This window comes from Brachionichthys hirsutus, chromosome 3 (genome assembly GCF_040956055.1).
Source record: "Brachionichthys hirsutus isolate HB-005 chromosome 3, CSIRO-AGI_Bhir_v1, whole genome shotgun sequence".
Classification (NCBI taxonomy): domain Eukaryota; kingdom Metazoa; phylum Chordata; class Actinopteri; order Lophiiformes; family Brachionichthyidae; genus Brachionichthys; species Brachionichthys hirsutus.
Genome location: NC_090899.1, coordinates 3,249,034 through 3,268,707, shown reverse-complemented (window position 1 = coordinate 3,268,707; position 19,674 = coordinate 3,249,034). Strand labels below are relative to the sequence as shown.

The following is a 19,674-nucleotide window of genomic DNA, read 5'->3' as shown; positions in this document are numbered from 1 at the left end:
ATGAGGGCCACTGATTGTAATGCGACGCTTCAATCGGTCTCTCTGACAAATACAGAGAATCATTATCATGCTGTGCCCCCCCCCCCCCCCTCCCACACGCACGCACGCACGCACGCACACACTTTGTAAGACCACGACGGTGTACAAACAAGCAGAATGCCGCACTTCTTTACGCACTGAGGGAAGTTACTGAGACTCAAATGGAATTACTTTTTATTTCAGTGGACATGAAGAAGGGGTGGATTAGGCATCCATCCTTGCCCCCCCTCCCCCCCAATTTAATAACAGGAGAAGGGGATGTGTTGGTGTTAGAGATTGACAAAAAGCTTTGGGTTGAGGGAGGTAAATGTGATGATTCGTTTCACAGATAGTCTAACATCTTTTCTACTTTTCTTTTCTTTTGCAGGGGGGGGGGGGGGGGGGGCAGCAGCTATCGCTGATGCTATTATGGCTGCCTCATCAGCCAAGTCCCTACAAGGGCTGATACAAATTAATTAACCTAATTAGGGGCTACGATTGCGGGTGTGATTATAGGGGCTGGAAGGAGGGCTGAGGCAGAGAGGGATGGCTCATGGAGGTGGGGTGGGGGTGGGGGGGTTGGCGCTGGCAGCGAGGGGCCCTGGCGATGGTGATCCAGGAGGTGTGGGAGAGGAGCCAAGATGCTCTGCATGGCTAATGAGCAAAGCGAGCGAGCTCCAGTCTCTCCTCCCCGTTCACCTTTCCAGTTTGCCCCCCCCTCCGTGTTTTCCATATTTTACTTCTGTGCTGCTTCACTCGTCCTCCTTTATTCTCTCATAATGCCCCCCCATCCTATATTTAAACATGATTTGACTCCTTTGTTCCCAGGCTTTCCTTCTGATGACTGCTTTGGCTATGCGTACTGCAATAACGCACCTGTCACAGTTTACGGTCAAACACAATTCTCTTTCCCAAGCTGAGAGTGAAAGCCTTTGGACAAATGGATCCAACTTACCGGAACTTCATCAATACGTTTTCCACTCGCGTTGGGACCACATCCAGAATCCAAACAAGGTTCCAGATTCCTGTACAAAGTCCTTCTTCTTCACCACCGCATAGGGCGTGGCGAATCACCACCCATCGTTCACATTAAGTGTTCTTCATACAAGGAACAGAAATACCCCTTGGGGAACTCACACACACACACACATGCATGCATGCACACGCAGATACGAGCTTGCACAATTCCCCCTCCTTTTGTGTGCACAACCACACAACACACGTACGCACACAGTGCACAATTCAAATTTCCCCTCCTTGGCACAGCCTCACTCCAGAGGAGCAATATTTAAATCTCCTTCTATTTGTATTGGAAACAGAACAAAGATATTCTTCAGACCGAAGCAAAATGTGTTTTCCTGCCTGCATCAGCAATTCTAATGTTTCTAATGAGTCGGAGGGGAAGACGAGCAACGGGAAGCGGTTATGTATCAGTAAATTAAAGAATATTCAAAAGAAAAAGGGGGGACACACCAGCAGAAGTTCTTCAGAAGTGCCGTTTCGGGTCCGCTACCTTCCTTAAAGTGGAGGAGTCCATGCCAGAATCGTCCACTGATTGCAATGTCACCTTTGAATGTCATGGCTGTACCTGTTCGGTGGATCGCAGCAATTGATTTCCAAGATTGCCCCCTTTATCTGCGTCTATTTCTTCTTGCTCTTCTTCTGTTTCCTCATCGGTATCAATTGCAGGGATGTGATTCAGAAGCGGCTACCCGGGGGCGGTGTTCACATCACCGTTCTAACCGGCAGCCCCGAGGAAAAAAAAAAAAAGGCCCCGTCTGTTCTCAAATGGCTGCAAGGCGCCGCTTCATGAAAGGGAAAAGGCGAGATGTTTTCTTTTAGAGCATAAAGGTTAAAATACTTTAAGCCAACGCAACTGATCATTTTCAACTTTTCTTTTTTCCAACAGAGCCTTTGAGCAACCTTTGGCTCGTTGTTTTAGTCGTTTAGCTGCAGAAGAGCTCAGACTGGCGCTTACCTGTCCAGCCACAAACCGCAGGTAAGCTTAGGATTTAGCAGGCGGGAAATTCAGCTGCTGAAAAGGCTGATTTGGAATTGGAAATCTTTTAGCCGCTTTTAATATTTGAGGCTTGATGTAAAACAAAGGCTAATCATAAATCATGCTTCTATGGAATGTGAAGAATTGGTCAAAACATCTGACAAAATTTCCATTTAATTTTGTGAATAAGTTCATGAATTGTTTTCCATTGCCTTTCCTCTTGCTATCCCATATATATTCATAGATGCACCAGATGCCAGATTTATTAGGTGTCACGCTCATAGCGCTGAACAACTGGGGGTAAATTCCAAAATGAAATTAAAACGCTTTGAAATTAATTCCCCTTTTAGACATTGTTGTTCCGTTTTGTCTTAATGAAGTGTTTCAAATGTTTATTTAGTTAAACTCTTTACCATATGTTTCATTAAATAGTTTGAATGACGAGAATGAAGCATTTGCATTCTATATTTAAGCAGAGAGAGAGCAATGTCTCAAGATGGGTGACGCTGAGGTTGCGGAAGTGTTTTTTTTTGTGTGTGTGTGTGTGCGTGCATGGAGAATGACTGAGGCCCCGGCGATTGCTAAGGCCTTTGAGAAGTCCCTCTTACTTTGCTCCGCTCTCACCTCACTGATAAGCATGAGCCCTGTCAGAGGGGAGGCGGTAAATAGAGCACTTAAGGATTCCGCTCTCATTTCGTAGTCACACTTTATGCTTTAATTAAAGCTGGAGAGAGAGAGAACGAGAGAGGGCGATAGCCCCGCAATGAGACGATGCTATCAGGGTGCCGGGCAGGTAGAACCGCAGGGAGATACGGGCCCGATAGCTCGTCTTCAACCAGTGTGTGTGCGAAGAGAGGACAATGCAGTACATGTCCAAGCATGTATGTGTATGCACATGCATCAGCATCCCGACCAGCTTGTTTGTGTGTACGTATATGTGCAAGGCGCTTTACGTTTGCTCTCCCAGCTCAGCAGCCGTAGCGCGGCTGCTATCAGATATTTATAAGCAACTCATGAATATGGATTGGAATGGTGTTTGTCCTCTAACAGGGGATGAAAGGAGAATGTACTCCTCCCGCCGAGAGCCCTATAGTCTTGGTACAGACGGGATGGGAGCTCTGTAAAAGAGGGATTGGGATGGGTACCCGTTAAGGATGTTTAAATGTACTCAAATTTGATGCCGATACTCGAGAATTTGTAAAAAGAAAAAAGAAAAAAAAAGTTTATGAAAACTTAAATACCCGTTCTTGTTGCCTCCTTCCAGTACCCGCCCTTCAAGATGACCGCTGTACTTTGAAATCTGAATTATTTGCATTCTTGAGATTTTCCCCCAAAATGAAAATGACTAGAAATTTACTGTTGCTTCTGAGATTTGTGATAAAAAAAAAAAAAGTCATTATTGTTGTTGCGCTCTGTACCTTTGACAGAGTGAGTGATGTTGTCCTTGATCAGAGGCCAGGATGCACCTCTCTAAATTAACACATGGATCTTATGTCCATTCCTAAAAGGTTAGGGGCCTTCTCCTAATTTCCTGCTATGAATCATGTCTTCCATCCAAATGCACATTAAGTACATTTTTTTAAGCCCACAGAAAGGAAGAGGTAGATTTGCTTCATCATTGTCATAGTGAATTACAAATGTCCTTGTCCGCAGCGGTCCCTCTAGTTCACAGCGAAATGCATGAGCGACCTCAGCGTCCGCAGATCAGAGAACGGGAAGCAAGCGGCCATGCGGTACTATGTACATTTCAATGCTAATCGCAGAGTCATCTGTCAGGCCCGGTGCACGGGCGCTAAGCAACCTGTACATGCGTTTGGTCTTTGTAATTAGCATAAGTGGGCTGTTTTTTTTTAAATATGGCTAATAGGCTGGCATGACCTTGTCCATTCAAACAGCAGACGCACCCGGGCCGATGTGAAATGGACATGCTAAGAAGCTAAATGAACATTAGGGACTTTTAGCTGTTATGGCTCCACAGTTATCCATTTGAAAATGGAAGGACGGACGGATGGACGGATGCATACATGACAAACAGGAACATTTCTGTGAAAAGTAGCACATAATGGAGGGGAAATGGATGAAATGGTGATTTATGCAGAAGAGCACAATAGACAAAATGACTATTTTATGGGCAGCATTTTGACCAAGTGGCCTTTTATCATCTCTAAATTGTGCTGGTGTCGATGTGCCCTGCGGGGCACCACTGAGAAGTGCGTCAGTGTGGGCACAATGTAGTACTGGGGGGGGGGGGGGGGGGGCAGAAGGCGGAGAAGGGGCAGAATCTGAAAAATGTGCCTCCGCAAAAACCCTTGGGGTTAACATTTTGGTTCGCTCTGATCCTTTGTGGTATTGGACAAATGATCCCAGGAGTTGGACAATAATGTTTTTATGGGACTCTAAATGTTGAGCTCAACAAGGTCATTGTGGGAGTGTAATGGGAAGCACGTGGCCAGGCTTGAACTCCAGCGGTCTCGCAGTTGGTCCGGGGGGCTAAAAGGGAGGGGAGGAGGTGGGACGGAGAGCAAGGAGTCACCCCTCTGTGTTTCTCCAACAAGCCTTGACTTTGTTCTTGCGAGAGACGAGAGCCAGCCAGAACATAACGTACCTAGATGACCAAAATGTCGCCTGGCCGGACCAGACCGGGTCTTGTCAACTGGCCCAGAGCGATAATGTTTCCCTGCAGCTAATCTGTGCCTGGATGCCCACGCGTTGGCATCCCGTGAACAATAACCCCTTCCTGCTTCGAACAAGAATCCTTTTCTTGGTTTTTTTTGGTACGTGCTGGACTTTTGCTGTCTGCCGGTCCTCTGTGGATGTTTGTGAGCATGTGGGCAAGAACGGAGTGATTTATCTCTTTGTTGGTCAGGATAAAGGGCTTCACTGTAGTCCGGCAGTCCACGTCCGTGCCAAAGATGTATGGAGATCATAGCTGTGTGTTTCACAAGTGGAGGTTTAGATGCAAAGTGGTTTTTCATTTGTCTTTTAACATCTGCCCGAATCACAAGGAATGATGGAGCATCGGTTTCATCATCGCTTACAATTTTTCTTCACTAGGCTTTTGAGTCGCAAAATGTGTTTACTAGAACTTAGAAGATGGCAGCCGCATCTCGTCTCTGCTTGAGACACGGTGGTCACATGGCAAATGGATGGACCTGAATGTCCCTCTGAGGCCTGAGCTTCACCCCCCCCCCGAGTGAAGCTGGATGTCTGCTGTTAAAAAGGCCAGGGGCGCAAGACAGCAAATCAATAGATCAATCATTACATTTCCACTTCAAATCCATTATCCTTTCACGTCTTCTCTGACGAGCACCTTTGTTCCAAATGGATCGTTCTTAATCTTCCTGGAATTATGCGCTTCATCTGGAGCATCGTTCATAAATCAATCATCTTTCTCTGCTGGGTCGTGTTTGTGGTTATTTATATACAGCAATTTATTTATTTATTAAAAGTCTTGTAAAAGACGTCTCACAGTTAAACCGTTAAAGAAACGAAGATTACAGCTGTATTTTTTGGGGGGCGGAACGATTCAAAGCCGACGAAGAAAGAGTGAGAGTGACGGCGAAAACGTGATGAAGAGGGCGCTTTGTTTCCAGTCCGCATGTCTTTTCGACCATTTTGAATTCCAGCCATTCAGATGACTGGAGTGCGTAGGAAAGGCCTCCGACGCATTTCCCCCCGTCACCATCACAACAGTCGCCATTGATGAGGCTCCACTGGCTCTGAAGACATCCACACCACAACTCCTGTCCACAGCACCCCCCCTCCGCCCCCTTCCCCACTGACACAAATGCACACACATTCGCTGACACACGTAGAAGGATCGACGCTGAACGTCTTCAGCTAAATGCCAACGGGGGGGGGGGGATCATAAGGCCATCAGAGATGACTTCTGTGTGCGTACGCTCATGTGTGGGTTTGTGTGAATGGGATCCAAGGGTGGGCCGGTCTCCGATAGCAAGGCTGCGCATTGCTTAGCCCGTTCGGGTGTGTCACGATGGTCGGCGGGTTGAGCCGGTGACCAATGCAAGGTTTTCAACCAGAACGACCCCGAGGCATTCCACAGTGGCTCGTTGCACCGCAGTGACGTGGGTGGGCCAGGTGACCTTTGATCCCACGGAGCTCTCTTATATGTGTCCATTGTGCCACGGATTCTGTATCAATTTCACGCATCTCCGCAGTATGGATCCACACACAGAGCTTGTGTTCACACTCAACACACAGGAGGGCGCAACCAAAACTCACGACTTCCACATTTACCATGTACGTACAGTAATAAGTACGGCTAATAATCGCTTGCGTTTGATTGATTTCCATGCTTAAAGGTAAAATCGGTATAAGAAAGCCGTCCCCATTCATGTATTCCCAACCTGGCTCCTCTCCTGGTTTTCACACCGCTTGGTGCGAGGGTGTCAGCGCAGGGGTTCGTTGGATAAACTTCCAACGCTGAGTAGGAGCGCCAAGCATCACTGTTATTGTTGCTGCTAAATGCCACGCCGCGGCATTGTTGTTTTGCAGCAATCAACACGTGCGTATGTAATAAAGCGGAGAGGCAGCGCTACAATAGCAGCGATTGTGATTCCAAAACTCGGATCAGCACAAAGGCCCACACCATTCATCCGTCGACGCCGCCTCGATGTTTGCACGACTGTTTTCCAGGGCTGGCAATGACTGGCTCCTATTTGAAGGTGCGGGCGAACGCCATGAGACCCTCGTGATTTCCGTTTCGCCACCATCTGTTGAGCGTGTTGGCATTTTTGTGAATGATGAGGGGGTGATGGATGGTGATGGGAGTTCAATGAAAGGAAGGACAAGAGGTGACAAGACATTTTGGAGTGACTTGCAAAGCTCCGGTGGATTGTCTGCATACGTGCTTCAGCATCTACGTATGTGTGCTTTTGTCTGTGTGTGTGTGCACGGCTAAGGGCAAACGTCGATGCCGGTGTCAGGGGTGAGTGATGGACCATGGTCTTTTCAGGACTGGGTGGGTCAGATGGATTTGATGGATGGTTAGCGGTCTGGCCCCTCTTCTTCACGCCTCTCTCCAGTCTGGCGTCTGTATCCATGGATACATATTTTTTTTAATATTTGCTAAAGCATAGGTTATTTATACTGTTCATATGTATGTACTCAGTCACAGCTCCGCTCCCAGTGAATTCCACCTGTCGTAACAGTGACTCCTTTCATCTTTTTCTAATGCATGATTTCCTAATGCAAAGGATGGGATAAAGTGGAGAACGTGGTTTTGCTGTGGCGACCCCTCACGGGACAAGCCGAAGGTACAGTAGTAGCAGTAGTAACAGCGATTCCTTGTCGCCTAAACACACACCTGCACTTTTAAATTTGCAAAAGCCAATCGTGACACTGAGTCGCCAGCGCTGCTAATTTAGTACTTTGTTAAGTGAGGACCACCTATATAACAATATGGTGGCACTTTTCATCTAAATTAGTTTTTGTCCATTACATTTCTTTCCTATCTTTATGTTTTCCCATTTACTCATTCATTTAGTCTTTCCTTAATTTTCCTTTCTCTCGGTCCCCCTTACCTCCATCTGCCCTCTCCCGTTGCCTTTTTCCCCCCTTCCCCACATTCCCACTCCCTTCTTGCATCTCCCTTCTTTCCCACCTCCTTATCCTCCTCTCCGTCCTCATCTGTCCACCGGCCTTCCTCTTCCTTCTTCTGCTCCACCTATACACCTCCCACAAACATCACAACACATCCAGAATATCCAGTACGCACTTATCTCGGGGGGTCATTTGTCTTGCTGCACTGGTAGAGGTCACGGCGCGTCCGTCTCGGCCGTGCTTTGGCTTTCCATGGCCTTGCTTTTGTTTGAAGGCTCTGTGGTCTGCTGCTTCAGGCCCAGGCTTATTGAAGGGACAAACAACAACCAACGCCCCCCAGAGAGGCACTACAGTAACCTTCCTTGTGTCTTTTCTCAATCTTCAAACTGCAAGGGAAGCCAGGAACAGCGAGAGAGAGAGAGAGAGAGAGAGAGAGAGAGAGAGAGAAGCAACAAAGACTCATGTGAAAGAGCACAAGGCCTTCGTACACCATGGCTTCTACTTGACGGCAGCAGAGAGTGGGTGACAGTGGGAGAGATGAGATAGCCACCAGTTCACATAGACAGACAGGAAAACATGAAAACATGTACACAAATATGGGCACATGGGAGAAGACTGTGTGTTTAAAATCTTCATAGCACATCTTCCTTATGTGTTCCATGCCAGTAGAGTCTTTTTCCTGCAGTATCCACACCTCATAAATGAAATCCTGCCGACGTGCTGGGCAGTTCTTTAATCTCCCCGCCATATGCACTCGTATGTAGACAAGAAGAAAAAGGCCCAATTTGCTGCATTGTCGCTGGTTTAGTAATGGAAAACTGAAGGCCTAGGGCCACCATTTAATTGCTTTGGCCATGTGCACCAAGGAGGTGCCACACCAATTAATCCCTTCGATGGCACGGTGTCCTATCCCATCCCTACACCCCCTGGTAGAAACGTCCCCCAGGGGAGAGGTGGGGGGGGGGGGGGGGGCACATAGGGAATGCTCTGCCAACAATGGGTACCAAATCCATACCCTCTGCTCCACTTCAACCCCCCCTGCCTTCAGCATCAATGCATCACCTTCCGTCTGTAGATGCATTGAATGGAAGCTCATTGATGTGACCGATTCCTGATTGGTTGTTTAAGCAGTGAGTTAATCCTGGTTTAGCGACAGTGACTATTGAAGCTTTACAAATATTTAATCATTTATTGACATTGCTAACAATATGGAGAAAAAGGTGTTTGCCACTCTGAGGCTTAATTAACAGAATTATAATTTCTAAATACACATATTTAATGCCACGGTTGGCCTGGGTTTGAGGAGAGCGATGCTCCTACCCCTTCCTTTGCCTGCCTGCCCAGTCTTTACCCCAACAAAGGGCATGTCACCTCCTCCCATCATCCCTTCATCCCCAGAAAAAGAGGGCAATTTGACCATTGCAGGGAGGGCAGCAGGTGGACAGAAATTGGGTTGGAGGAAACGGTTTATTTGCCTCTCTGCATAGGGAGCGAGGCATAAGGGAGGGAGGGTGAAGAGAACGGGAGGAGGGCTGTGGTTGGGTGCAGCATCTGGCTGATATGTGGGCTGTTCCATAAAATCTCTTTACGATACATGACTGTGAACTTTGCTCATCCTTCATTCGGTTTGCAGCAACAAGACAAAAATGAAGAACCGGGATGAATAAAGAAGAGCATCACCCAGGCAGGGAGGGAGATCCCCGCCAAGATGGGTCAGAACTCAGACTGGCCTTTTGTCATATTTAAAACTGAAAGGGGCGGCACTTCTGGCTCATGGGGGGATAGAGGTGGGTGGGCTGGAGTAACCAGGGTGAGAGCGGGGGTTGTCTGGGTGCTAATCCATGGGACCATCGATGACCCTTGACCCCAGGGGGCATGGGGCTTGGTTCTTCTGAAACATATGAAAGTCGGGCCTCCCCTCTGCTGCTTTGGGCGAGCCCTCCTCCCAGTAATGATTTATAGGGCAGGGTGCGATCGACACACGCTCAGCCCTGGGGATGATACTAAATGGTAGTTTTGACACTGCTGCGAGACGGGGTTAAAGGTGATCAATAACAAGCCACTGGAGGAGGAGAGGCAGAAGGACAGCGCGCGGAGGAGAGAAGGAGGCGGCAGATGAGCAGGAGGAGGGAGAGGCTGTTTTTAATTGGCCTCTGCTCATTACGCGGATCTTTGGAGACCGATGCCTCTTTTGTGTTTGTCCCGGGCTCTCGCTCCGGGGCACAAGTGTTTTACGATTCTAGGTGTTTTAGCTCTTATTGTTTTTAAGATGGCCTCAAAAATACGGTGAGCTCAAAAGCCCGGTTTGAAGTTTGCCCTGTAAGCGACCTGCAGAGCAGAGGAGTAGAACATCTTCCTTCCTCATCTTGAATCCTCCTCTTACTCCTCGCTAACTATGTACAAAATGCATGACGAGGGCTCCTGCCAACTCCTCTTCCGCTAACTCTCTTATCATTTTCTCCTTGATCTCATCCTTCATCGTGCGAGTCTGTTTCCTAGACCGTGTATACCATCGCCTCTGTTTCTCACCTTTTCATCCTGGCCTGTCTTTCAGACCGGCTCGGCGCCGATGGAGGACACGGAGTTGTTGGAAGTCCCTCTTCTATCAACGGTCGCCCAAACGCCTGCCACAAACAGATCCCGCATCCATGTTCAAATGAAGCGTCTGCTCCGACACACCCCTGATGTGCTCTCTCGTCTCTTCACGTCTAACTTTTACGTACATTGGTGTTGGTATGCCTGTTTCTCTGGAGTGGGGAGATGACTTGTAGTGTGTTACACCCCCTCTAACTTCTACCACACACACACACACACAGACACCAGCAGCAGCAGTCTTTGAGTATCTCTCAGAAGTGAGCTGATTAGGCCTAAGACTGGGGACTGCTTTGCCTAATCATATTGCTGCATCCAAATCATCTGTGTACATTTCTAATTGCATAGTGGCACGCGGTGTCCTTGAGCACAGTGGCAGGTCTCCATTTCATCTCTGCCTGCACTTCCCCCCCCCCCTTCCTCCCCCCTTCCTTATTTCTTCCCTATGTGCTCTCCTCCATCCTTATTTATTTCCATCAGCCTTATCTTTGTTGTTGTCTCAGCCGACTGTGCGCCGAGCGGCGGCGGCACTCATTTGCCCACCGATCTTCGTCCTTTGAACTGAATCGCGGGGCAAAGCTGTCTGTTGGCGGCGGCGGCGGGGGGGCCACCAGGATAATCTTTGATGATCTGTTTATTGTCCGACTCCAATTTGCAGGGGTTCACGATATAATTTCAATTCCGCCAAGCATAACATGGGATTTTGTTCACGGGTAAAGGACACCAGCAAAGAATATGGTTTGGGTTTGGATTATACGGGGTTGGCACGGAAACAGTGCAAAGCAGAGCTGGAACTTCCTCAGTCACTTCTGTGATGACAAGATCTCCGCGTGCTAGCTTTTTCCTAGATTGTCCATCTGCCTTCGTAAAGAAACAATATGCGCAGAAATGGTCTTTCAGCTGCCGTGCCTATAGATTTTTAAACTCTGAAAGGCCACGTTTCTTTTTCTTTTCATATATCCTTGATGGAGGAAGGCCCTGAACATCTTGGGCGTGTTCTCGGGCAAGATGACCTTCCTATTGTTCATTGGTGTGTCTCTCTCTACCACAAGGCCTTTTCTTTTCTTTTCTTTTCCTCATCTCTGTGCCCAACCTTGTTATTCAACGGGAAGAATTGCAATGCCATGCACTCGACAAAAGCCTGGCTTGAAGGTAAAGCGTAGGGACAACCTTTAACATCGGCGTGCCATATCCTTTTAGGCACAATTAACTTTTGCAACCTTGCGCAGTAGCTTAAAAGCCTCCTCGGCAGCTGTGTCGTGCGATTTCTGTTGCTTTCTCCTGAAAAGGCAAATAACACAAGTTTTTATAAGAAAAACGCTTTTTGTTTTGCCTTGTGTTTTAGCCTTAAAATGATTCCTTGGGCAATCTGCAAACTTTGGTGCGATATCCTGCAAACTGAAGGGAGCTTATGCAGTACAAATGGTTGCATTTATCTCGCTGTTCCCACAGTGTTCTTATCACCTGTCAAAGCCATTGTTTAATACCAACCAGCTTGCTGAATCAGTAGTAATTGCCGCCGCCGAACGCCTCCAAAGTAGGACTTTATTCTCATTGTATGCCACCGACAGTAACATCTAGGTGCCGCTGCCTAGAGGCAAGTTCCTGAGATATTAGTTCTCCACTCTCAAAACTGTTAGTCACACTGACAGACACCTGAGGCAATATAAAATGTCCCTCAAAGCCATGAAAGAGGGAGAGGGGGTTACCTCTCTTCTTCAAAACCTCCAAGTGAAGAGCAAAGGGAAGCAGAAGGGAGGGGGGGGAGAGCAACTTTCTGAAGCTGCACTTGAAACCCTTTGCATATGGGGGCCATACCTTGGAGCAGACATGAAGGGGGAACCCATATAGCTACAAGGCCCGGTATCATAAATAACACAAGCCTTCTCCTTCCCTGCCTCTGACTCCTCCAGTTCACTGCTGGAGCGTTTCATATGGTAACTAGGTGTTCACTGTGTGGCCACATTGTTGCCCATCTTTCAAGTGACTCAGAGGAGGAAACCTTGAGGTAAGGGAAGAGAAGGAATTTTTGATGAAAAAATGCATTATTCTGTTCTTTGCTTCCATCCCCCCCCCTTCTCTGCCACTCACAGTGGGAATGGAGTATCTATTACATAAACGGTAAGGAGGCGAGAGGAGCGCTCGGCTGGTGGAAGAAATAGTAATAGAGAGTAAGACAGGCTTTCTCTCACCTGTCAGGTTAAAATATGTGTTAGGTGGAGGAATGAGTTCCCCCCCCCTCCTCAATATGTGGCTAGGCTATGTTTTACAATTGCCCTCTATGCTGATTCATTTGACTTCTGATCCGATCCGATCCGACATCGCCCGGCGTAAAATGAAACGCCACGCTTTTACTCTATCTTTGTGACAGGTGGCTCTGAGTGATTATTAAGTGCCGTCGTTGGATTGCCTGGTTTACAAACTTGAAAACGCACAATTATTGGGTTATTGTGGAGGGGGGGGTCAAACAGTGATTAAAATCCCTTTCACTAATGTAGTCTAATAAATCTGGAGTTTGGTGCTTTTCATCATCAAGAATCATATCACACCACCCATTCAGGTGAAGAGGGAGGAAGAACCAAAAGAAAAAAAACCCAAAGTGGCATTTTAAATCCTGGCAGGCCCCAAAAAACACCACTTGAAATGTCTTATTATGGGCCTGTGAACTGCCATGAATGATTTATCAAACATTAGTAAAGGCATTAACAATATATAAACCGCTCATTAGAAAGTGACATCCCGAATCTAAAGGCTTTCCTGCCTCGCGATGACTGAGCTTGCCTGGCTTCACGCCGCCTCTCTGCATACGAGGATGATCTGGAATCCAAAGAATTCCAACCAAGTGAATTATTCATCTGCTGCCATTATTTCCATAATTGGCAGCATTGTGGTTGTGTTTGTAATGTCATTAATAACAGGCGTTGGCGTATAACACGCTTAATGTTATTTATCTGTTGGCAGATAGCTTGTTGCTGCTAATCCTCATTCATTTGCTGTGGATCAATGCAAATCTGCTGGCATGAGTGAAATCCCCCCCCCCTCCCCTCCCAGATCTGATGGTTCCTAATGTATTTTCCCACCATTAACCAGCCGTAATCCCTGCTAATCATCACTAATCCACATCTCCTGTGTGTGACGATACTTCCCTGATGAAGGAGGCTTCATTGTTCACGAGTGCCCGGGCACTGCTGAGGCTGGAGCTCCTTTTTACGAGTGCACTGCCGAGGGGCCCGCTCAGTGCAGGAGATGAGGATGGGAGGATCGAGTGGACCGTGGTGATTTTTTTTATCCAATGGATCGGTCTCTGTGCTTTACATTGTAATTCAGCCCATTCTTACTGGTATTTTAAAACCCCATGGCTCTCCTTGTACTGGGAGGCTTGATGATAAATCAAATACAATCCTTTTAAACAGGAACTGATGTCTCTTTGGCAACAATCTGTGGAAAGGCCCACGCAAACAAAAGGTCAAGTCAATCAATTTATTCCCCCAAATAAATACACAATTAGACTTTCAGGTGGAGTTTGGTGTTGCAGTACCAATAGAGATACAGCAGGGGGCGCCTGTGGCCCGCAGTTCAGTGGAATTTGGCTGACACGAAGATGTTGGCCTTTTCTCCCACTTTGACCACCTCGGTCAGTGCAAAGACACTTTTCCACATGCGCCAAAGCTACACAAAAAAACACCGATTTCAGGATTATTATTATTATTATTATTACAGAGCACGTCACTGGTGCATTCCGTTTGATGCAGCAGTAAATTTCATCTTAAAAGGCGCTTACACAAAGCGAAATACAAATATTTGCTGTCAGAGATGAGTAAAGGGAATAAAAATCAAACATACATGAACGTAAATATCCGTCTCAGACCGGAGCTGAATTTGCTTTGGTAGGAAAACGCTTCTTCAAAACTTTATTATTTTTTTGCGAGTGCATTGTCAATGAAAACATCCATATAAAATATAGAAATGCGCAACTGTGGGTCAAATTACAATAACTTCTCGGTCTGCCTATTAATACAAATTCCGGTAATCTATTGGATTAATCTTCTGCAAATCTCGATTTGAAATTTGCGTTGATGTCGAATGTGGCCGCCCTTTAACTTTTCACGTTGAAATCTGCTCGTTAAAACGGTGAATACGGTGGAGAACAGTTAAAAAAATGATAATTCTATACCGTTTCATTGAATCTCTTGAACCCCAATCGCATCCTGTGACACGCAGGCCTGTGGAAACATTGCGCACTGCGCGCTGTGTCCTTTGCTTTTATATACAGCATTTAAAATAGTGCTGATTTAAATCCATTGAATCTTTCCCTAGATGCTAAATAACAGCAAATTGAGCTGCCTTGTGTATAAGCCTTACACTTTAGGGCCTGTCTTTTTAGTTTCTGGGTGTCTTTATCCCTCTATCTTTGGAAAAGAGGCAGATTTGTGCCCGCGGGCTTCTTCTGTCTCAGATCAAAGATTTGTCACGATTCATCTTTTTAAAAGCTGAAAACGTGACAAGTGATGGCCCCAAGGTTTATGTCAGGAAAGCAGCTAAAAGAAAATCTACATTACTGAAGAAAGGCCTATTATTAGTCGGCTGCGTAAACGTGTTACTTGGATAGTGCAGCTAATAATGATTAATAATAATAATAATAATAATAATAATGTCAACAACCACCACTCAATAAAAAAGACAATAAACCCGTGTTAATATTGCACAATTTAATACTGCGATTATTACACAAAGATGTGAACAACGTCAGAGACTGTGTGAACTTAGCAGGGAACGCCTGAGTTCAAATACTTCTGTCTGTTCCCGAACAGCTTCTGATCGAAACGACTCCCTGTTACATAACGAATCACACACGGTGAACCGGCTGCGTCCCGGTTCTCCGCGCACCGAACGGCCTGGAACTTCATCCCCATGTTTGTCTTTGTTCATCAACAAAAGGACGCGCGTGGTTGGACCTTAAAAAACGACAAAAGACCATTTCTTGTATATATGTTTTATGTAAGTAATAAAATATTACTATAACATAAATAAAAATGTGACTTTGGCAGTCTACATTTAGCAATCAACATACAACCAATGTAGTAAACAAACAAACAAAAACAAAAGAAGGGGAAAACGTATTGAAATTCACTTCAACGTATAACAATTAACAGAGCTAAACAAAGAAAAAGCTCCAAACACGTTTAAGAAATAAATATATATATATTTATATAAATGGTCGGATTCATAAATGAAATCATATTAAAATATCTTCTCGGAATTAGTAAGTGTACAAAACTGCCCGGAAAGAAACAAAAAACAAAACAATATCTCAGAACAAATACAAGTTTACATATTGGACATATTTACATATCGGAAATAATCCTGCCAACATTTTCTCTAAAATCTTTATGATCATTATTATTATTATATGACTATTATTATTATTTCTTTAAAGAAGTATCCCTCTTCTGTATTGAATAGCACTGCTGTAGGTTTTTGTTTTTTTTTGACCGGTCCAGCACTGAGAAATGACACGCAATGCACTCAGATTTCCTTTCAGGTCATAAAAAAAAAAAGTTAACCCCCCCCCCCTATCGTTTACTCTTCCAGAATTATTTTATTTTCCTCCGAATTCAGCATTTTAACATAATACAATGGGGAGGGTAAAGGGGGGGGGGGCAGAGGAAAGCGGTTTGAAACGTCTAAAAAAACACAGAGGAACGAAAATGAAAATCAAGTACACGCGCGGCGTGACGACGTGGGGCACTGAAGTTACCTGAGTTCTCGTGACTTTCATTTTTTTGATTTGACCAATCTCTCTTGAAATGTTTGGAATATACGACAGGACAACAACAGGCGGGGGGGGGGAGCAGTGTGAGCTGTAAACGTGGGATTTATTGAATGGCGTTTCACTCCACTCACAATTTCATTGGCGAATATAAAACTGCAATAAAAAAAAAAAATGCATTTAAAAAGAAAGAATAAGTGCTACATGCAAATAAAATAAGAGCCTCGAACGCCCATCCATGCCCCAAAATAAAAGTTAAAATCGCGTTTCAAAAACTGCGTCTGTTTGCTACCTTCACATTTAACGTGAATTTCGCAAAGCTTGAAATGTTTTTTTTTTTTGAAGGCATGTAAGCCGGACTTAGTCGTCCTGTGTCTGACCCTAATTGTGAGTGCTTTCCAGTGCCATAATTTCCATCACCAACTCCAACATGAGTAAACAAACAAACAAACAAACAAACAAAATAGAGGCTTCTTTGATGAGTTACAGTACCTATAGCAAATAGCCTAATGAGAAATAAAAATAAATGATAGACAGTCTGCAGAAAGAGAGACACACTTAAGTCAAAGTATTTCCAAAAACAAACATCACACTTAATATAACAAAGAACGCACACTAATATTCGGAAATCTGGTTAATCAGTTTAAGCCTGGAAAAAAAAAAAAAAACAGAAAAGAACCAAGGCGTTCATTCAGTGTAAGCGATTTACCCCGCCCAGTGTGGATCATTCTCAGGCAGCCACCTCGCCCTGGTGCGCGCCAGCAGTTCACGGATACACCAGGAGGAGATGGCCTCCGCTGCCATGCACATTTAACATCCCCATCAGAAACAGCCATGGGATTTCAATTTTACTTCATATGTATGTCTCTTCCATAGAAATTTTGGTAAATAAAGATCTTTGTTTCGCTCAAAATGCGCACGGGAATCAGGAATAGCGATTTTTTTTTTCTTCTCTTTTTCTTGCTTTTTTTTTTTTTTTTTGTTAACGTTTTTCCTTCTTGTCACCCATTTGTTGGACTTGATCTCCGAATACTAAGTGTAAAACTCATCTGTTCAACTTTTCCATGTCTCTTTTCTCTCAGGAAAACAAAAGCCAAACTTAAATACTGTAAACTCCACAGACCCCCCCCCCCCCTTTTTTTCCTCTCTTTTCTATCCCCATGCGTAAATGCTGGGATTGTTCATGAAAACAGTCACTGCACAGGACTCTGTAGCGTGCGGTGTAGAGGAGGGGTCTCTGCTTGGGAATATACGTCCTCCATATTCGGGTGAGGGACCCCCACTGGTGTCATTCTTTTCTCTTTTTGTCTTCTGTTGCAAAACCAAACACGCACAACCTCTTTTTCCAACTGCAGGGTGCCGGCTAAAGAGGTGATTTCATGAGCGGACGGCTTTGGGCATTTTAAGAAATGGTTTTCCAGCGCTCCTTTCACCCCAACTTCGATGGAGGTTCTCTTCTTTCGTTTCCTGCCCTGCGCGGCGATCTTGTCCAAATTGGTGGGACTGCCTGTGTTTGAGTCTGTCTCCTCCAGCCACTTGTTTAGCAGCGGCTTAAGTTTGCACATGTTCTTGAAGCTGAGCTGCAGCGCCTCAAACCTGCAGATCGTGGTTTGAGAAAAGACGTTTCCGTACAGGGTGCCCAAGGCCAAGCCCACGTCCGCCTGCGTAAAGCCCAGTTTGATCCGCCGCTGCTTGAACTGCTTGGCGAACTGCTCCAGGTCGTCGGAGCTGGGCGCGTCCTCGTCCGAGTGGTCCTGGTGGTGGCCGAACGCCTGCTGGGGCGACTCCATCTGGTTGTCGTGCAGGCTGCCCGACTCGTCTTGGAGCGGGTCCCGCATGTTGTGGTGCAGGGGGGCGCCCGGCTGGGGGCTCAGCATCGCGTTGAGGTTTGTGTATCCAGGCTGCGAGTAGACGAGGGACTGGTGGCCGTTGGACGCCGGGGACAGCGGGGATAAGTGATGGCTCGCAGCCGGCGCCCACGATCCATGGTGCGCGCTCTGCGTCTGCTGGTGCACCAGGTGCGTTCTGTGGTGGAAGCCGCTGCTCAGGTCCTCCCGGCTCGCCTGCGCGCTGGCTTTGTGCTCCTGCTGTCCGATGTGGGTGCCGCTGGACCAGTCGCTGTTGGACGTGGGCAGCCACTGGTGGTGCGTCAGGCTCATCGGATGTCCCGTGTTGGTCGCCGCCAGCCCCTGCAAGTACTCGTGGTGCATCATTTTCTGCACCTCCCTGTAGGTCGTCCCCTGGTGCATCCTGTCCGAATCGGGATGCATGAGCGGGTTGGACGGCAAGGAGTTATTCCTCGGGATGTACTGAGCAGTTGTCGCCATGGCTCCGACTTCGAAAACTGGCGAACACTTCGGAGGTCTCCGGGCTTTAGAGCCAAAATACGCATCAACCTGCTCTGGGAGGTCTCGGGGAAGAGCGAGGACACGCCTCCCTTCCGCTTGTATTGGCTCCTCTCATCTAAGCCCGCTAGGGGGGGGGGGGGGGGCGCTCAAATAGGCGCAAGGTTTTCAGCGCGTGGTGACGCGCAATGTTCGCACAGAACCCCGATCTGACTTGCGTTGTCTGTATATTCAAAAGAACATATGCTTTGGTTATTAAAAGCTTCATTGATGTTTTAAGCAGAGCATTTCATATACCTGCCGATAGATGACCCCCCCCCCCCAGTCTGCGTGGAAAGATTTCTCCAGTTCTCCCAGAGGACGGCGAACTGGGGGCTGCAGCAGCGGGGTTTGATTAGCTTTCACCGTTTAACCACGTGGGGGAGTACGGAGATTCTTTTGAAGCCCCCCCCCCCCCCCCCCCCCCCAATATATACTCCCACCCCCAAACAGAAACACGCGCACTTACAAATCCACGCCCGTGCACCTCTTATAATAGGTCATTGATGATTATAGCCCCATCCCCTATTTTACATAGATTATAAGAAGCGATTCTCGGGCTCTCCAGCCACCCACGCAACGAGCTGGGGTGTAAATGACGGCTACGTCACGTGTTCATCATGACGCACTTCAAAGTATTTGCTCGACTTCAGCCCTGCCCGCGTCGTTCTGTATTGTGCCGGTAATTTCCAGTGTTGTGTGATCTCATCATCACCGCCGAGTTCTGTGTGATAGGCCGAAGCTTTCTCTCTCTCTTGCTCTCCTACACACACGCACACACACGCACACACACGCTCAAGTGCAGGTGACAGATATTACGCACAATTTATTCACAGCGTTCAGTATCGTCCTTTAAAGCCTCGAACACAATGACACAGTCGTTATCAGGCTTTGGCAGGTCTAATAATAATCATTCATAATTTAGGTTAGGCCATCATAAAACAATATTTAATATGTCGCTGCGCCCTCACTGCCCCCCCCCCTCCCCAAAAAAAACAAAAACAAAATTAGATCTATTCTATTCGAGAAGATCCACTTGGCTGTATTCTTGTATCATTTACCTCTCGAAGGATTTAAAGCAGCAACTTGGCTCGAAAGAAGGCTTGTGTGTTCCTCCTCCTTGATACCCCCCCACCCCACCCACCTCCTCACTCCCTCTCCCGGTTGATCTGATTATTTTCCCCTTCACGTTTTGTCCCAATAGCAAATTACCAATTCTATGAATTGCAAAGCAGCCTCGGAGACGCTGAGGGGTAGGTAGAGTGGGGGGGAGGGGGGGGGGGGGCTGGTGGTGGTGAGGGGGGTGCGAAGATTGAAAGGGATCTTTGCAAACACAATCACGTTCTTAA

General features: G+C 46.7%; 1 protein-coding gene across 1 annotated transcript; it reads right to left on the bottom strand.

The window, feature by feature from the left end:
* Nucleotides 1-17,134: 17,134 nt before the first annotated feature.
* Nucleotides 17,135-18,268, bottom strand: pou3f1 (POU class 3 homeobox 1). The gene has a single exon (XM_068758883.1). The coding sequence runs from the start codon at nucleotides 18,266-18,268 to the stop codon at nucleotides 17,135-17,137; it is 1,134 nt and encodes a 377-aa protein (XP_068614984.1).
* Between the last annotated feature and the right edge of the window lie 1,406 nt (nucleotides 18,269-19,674).

Coding starts and splice junctions, on each gene's coding strand:
- pou3f1 (XM_068758883.1), bottom strand. CDS start 18,268: ATGGCGACAACTGCTCAGTACATCCCGAGGAATAACTCCTTGCCGTCC.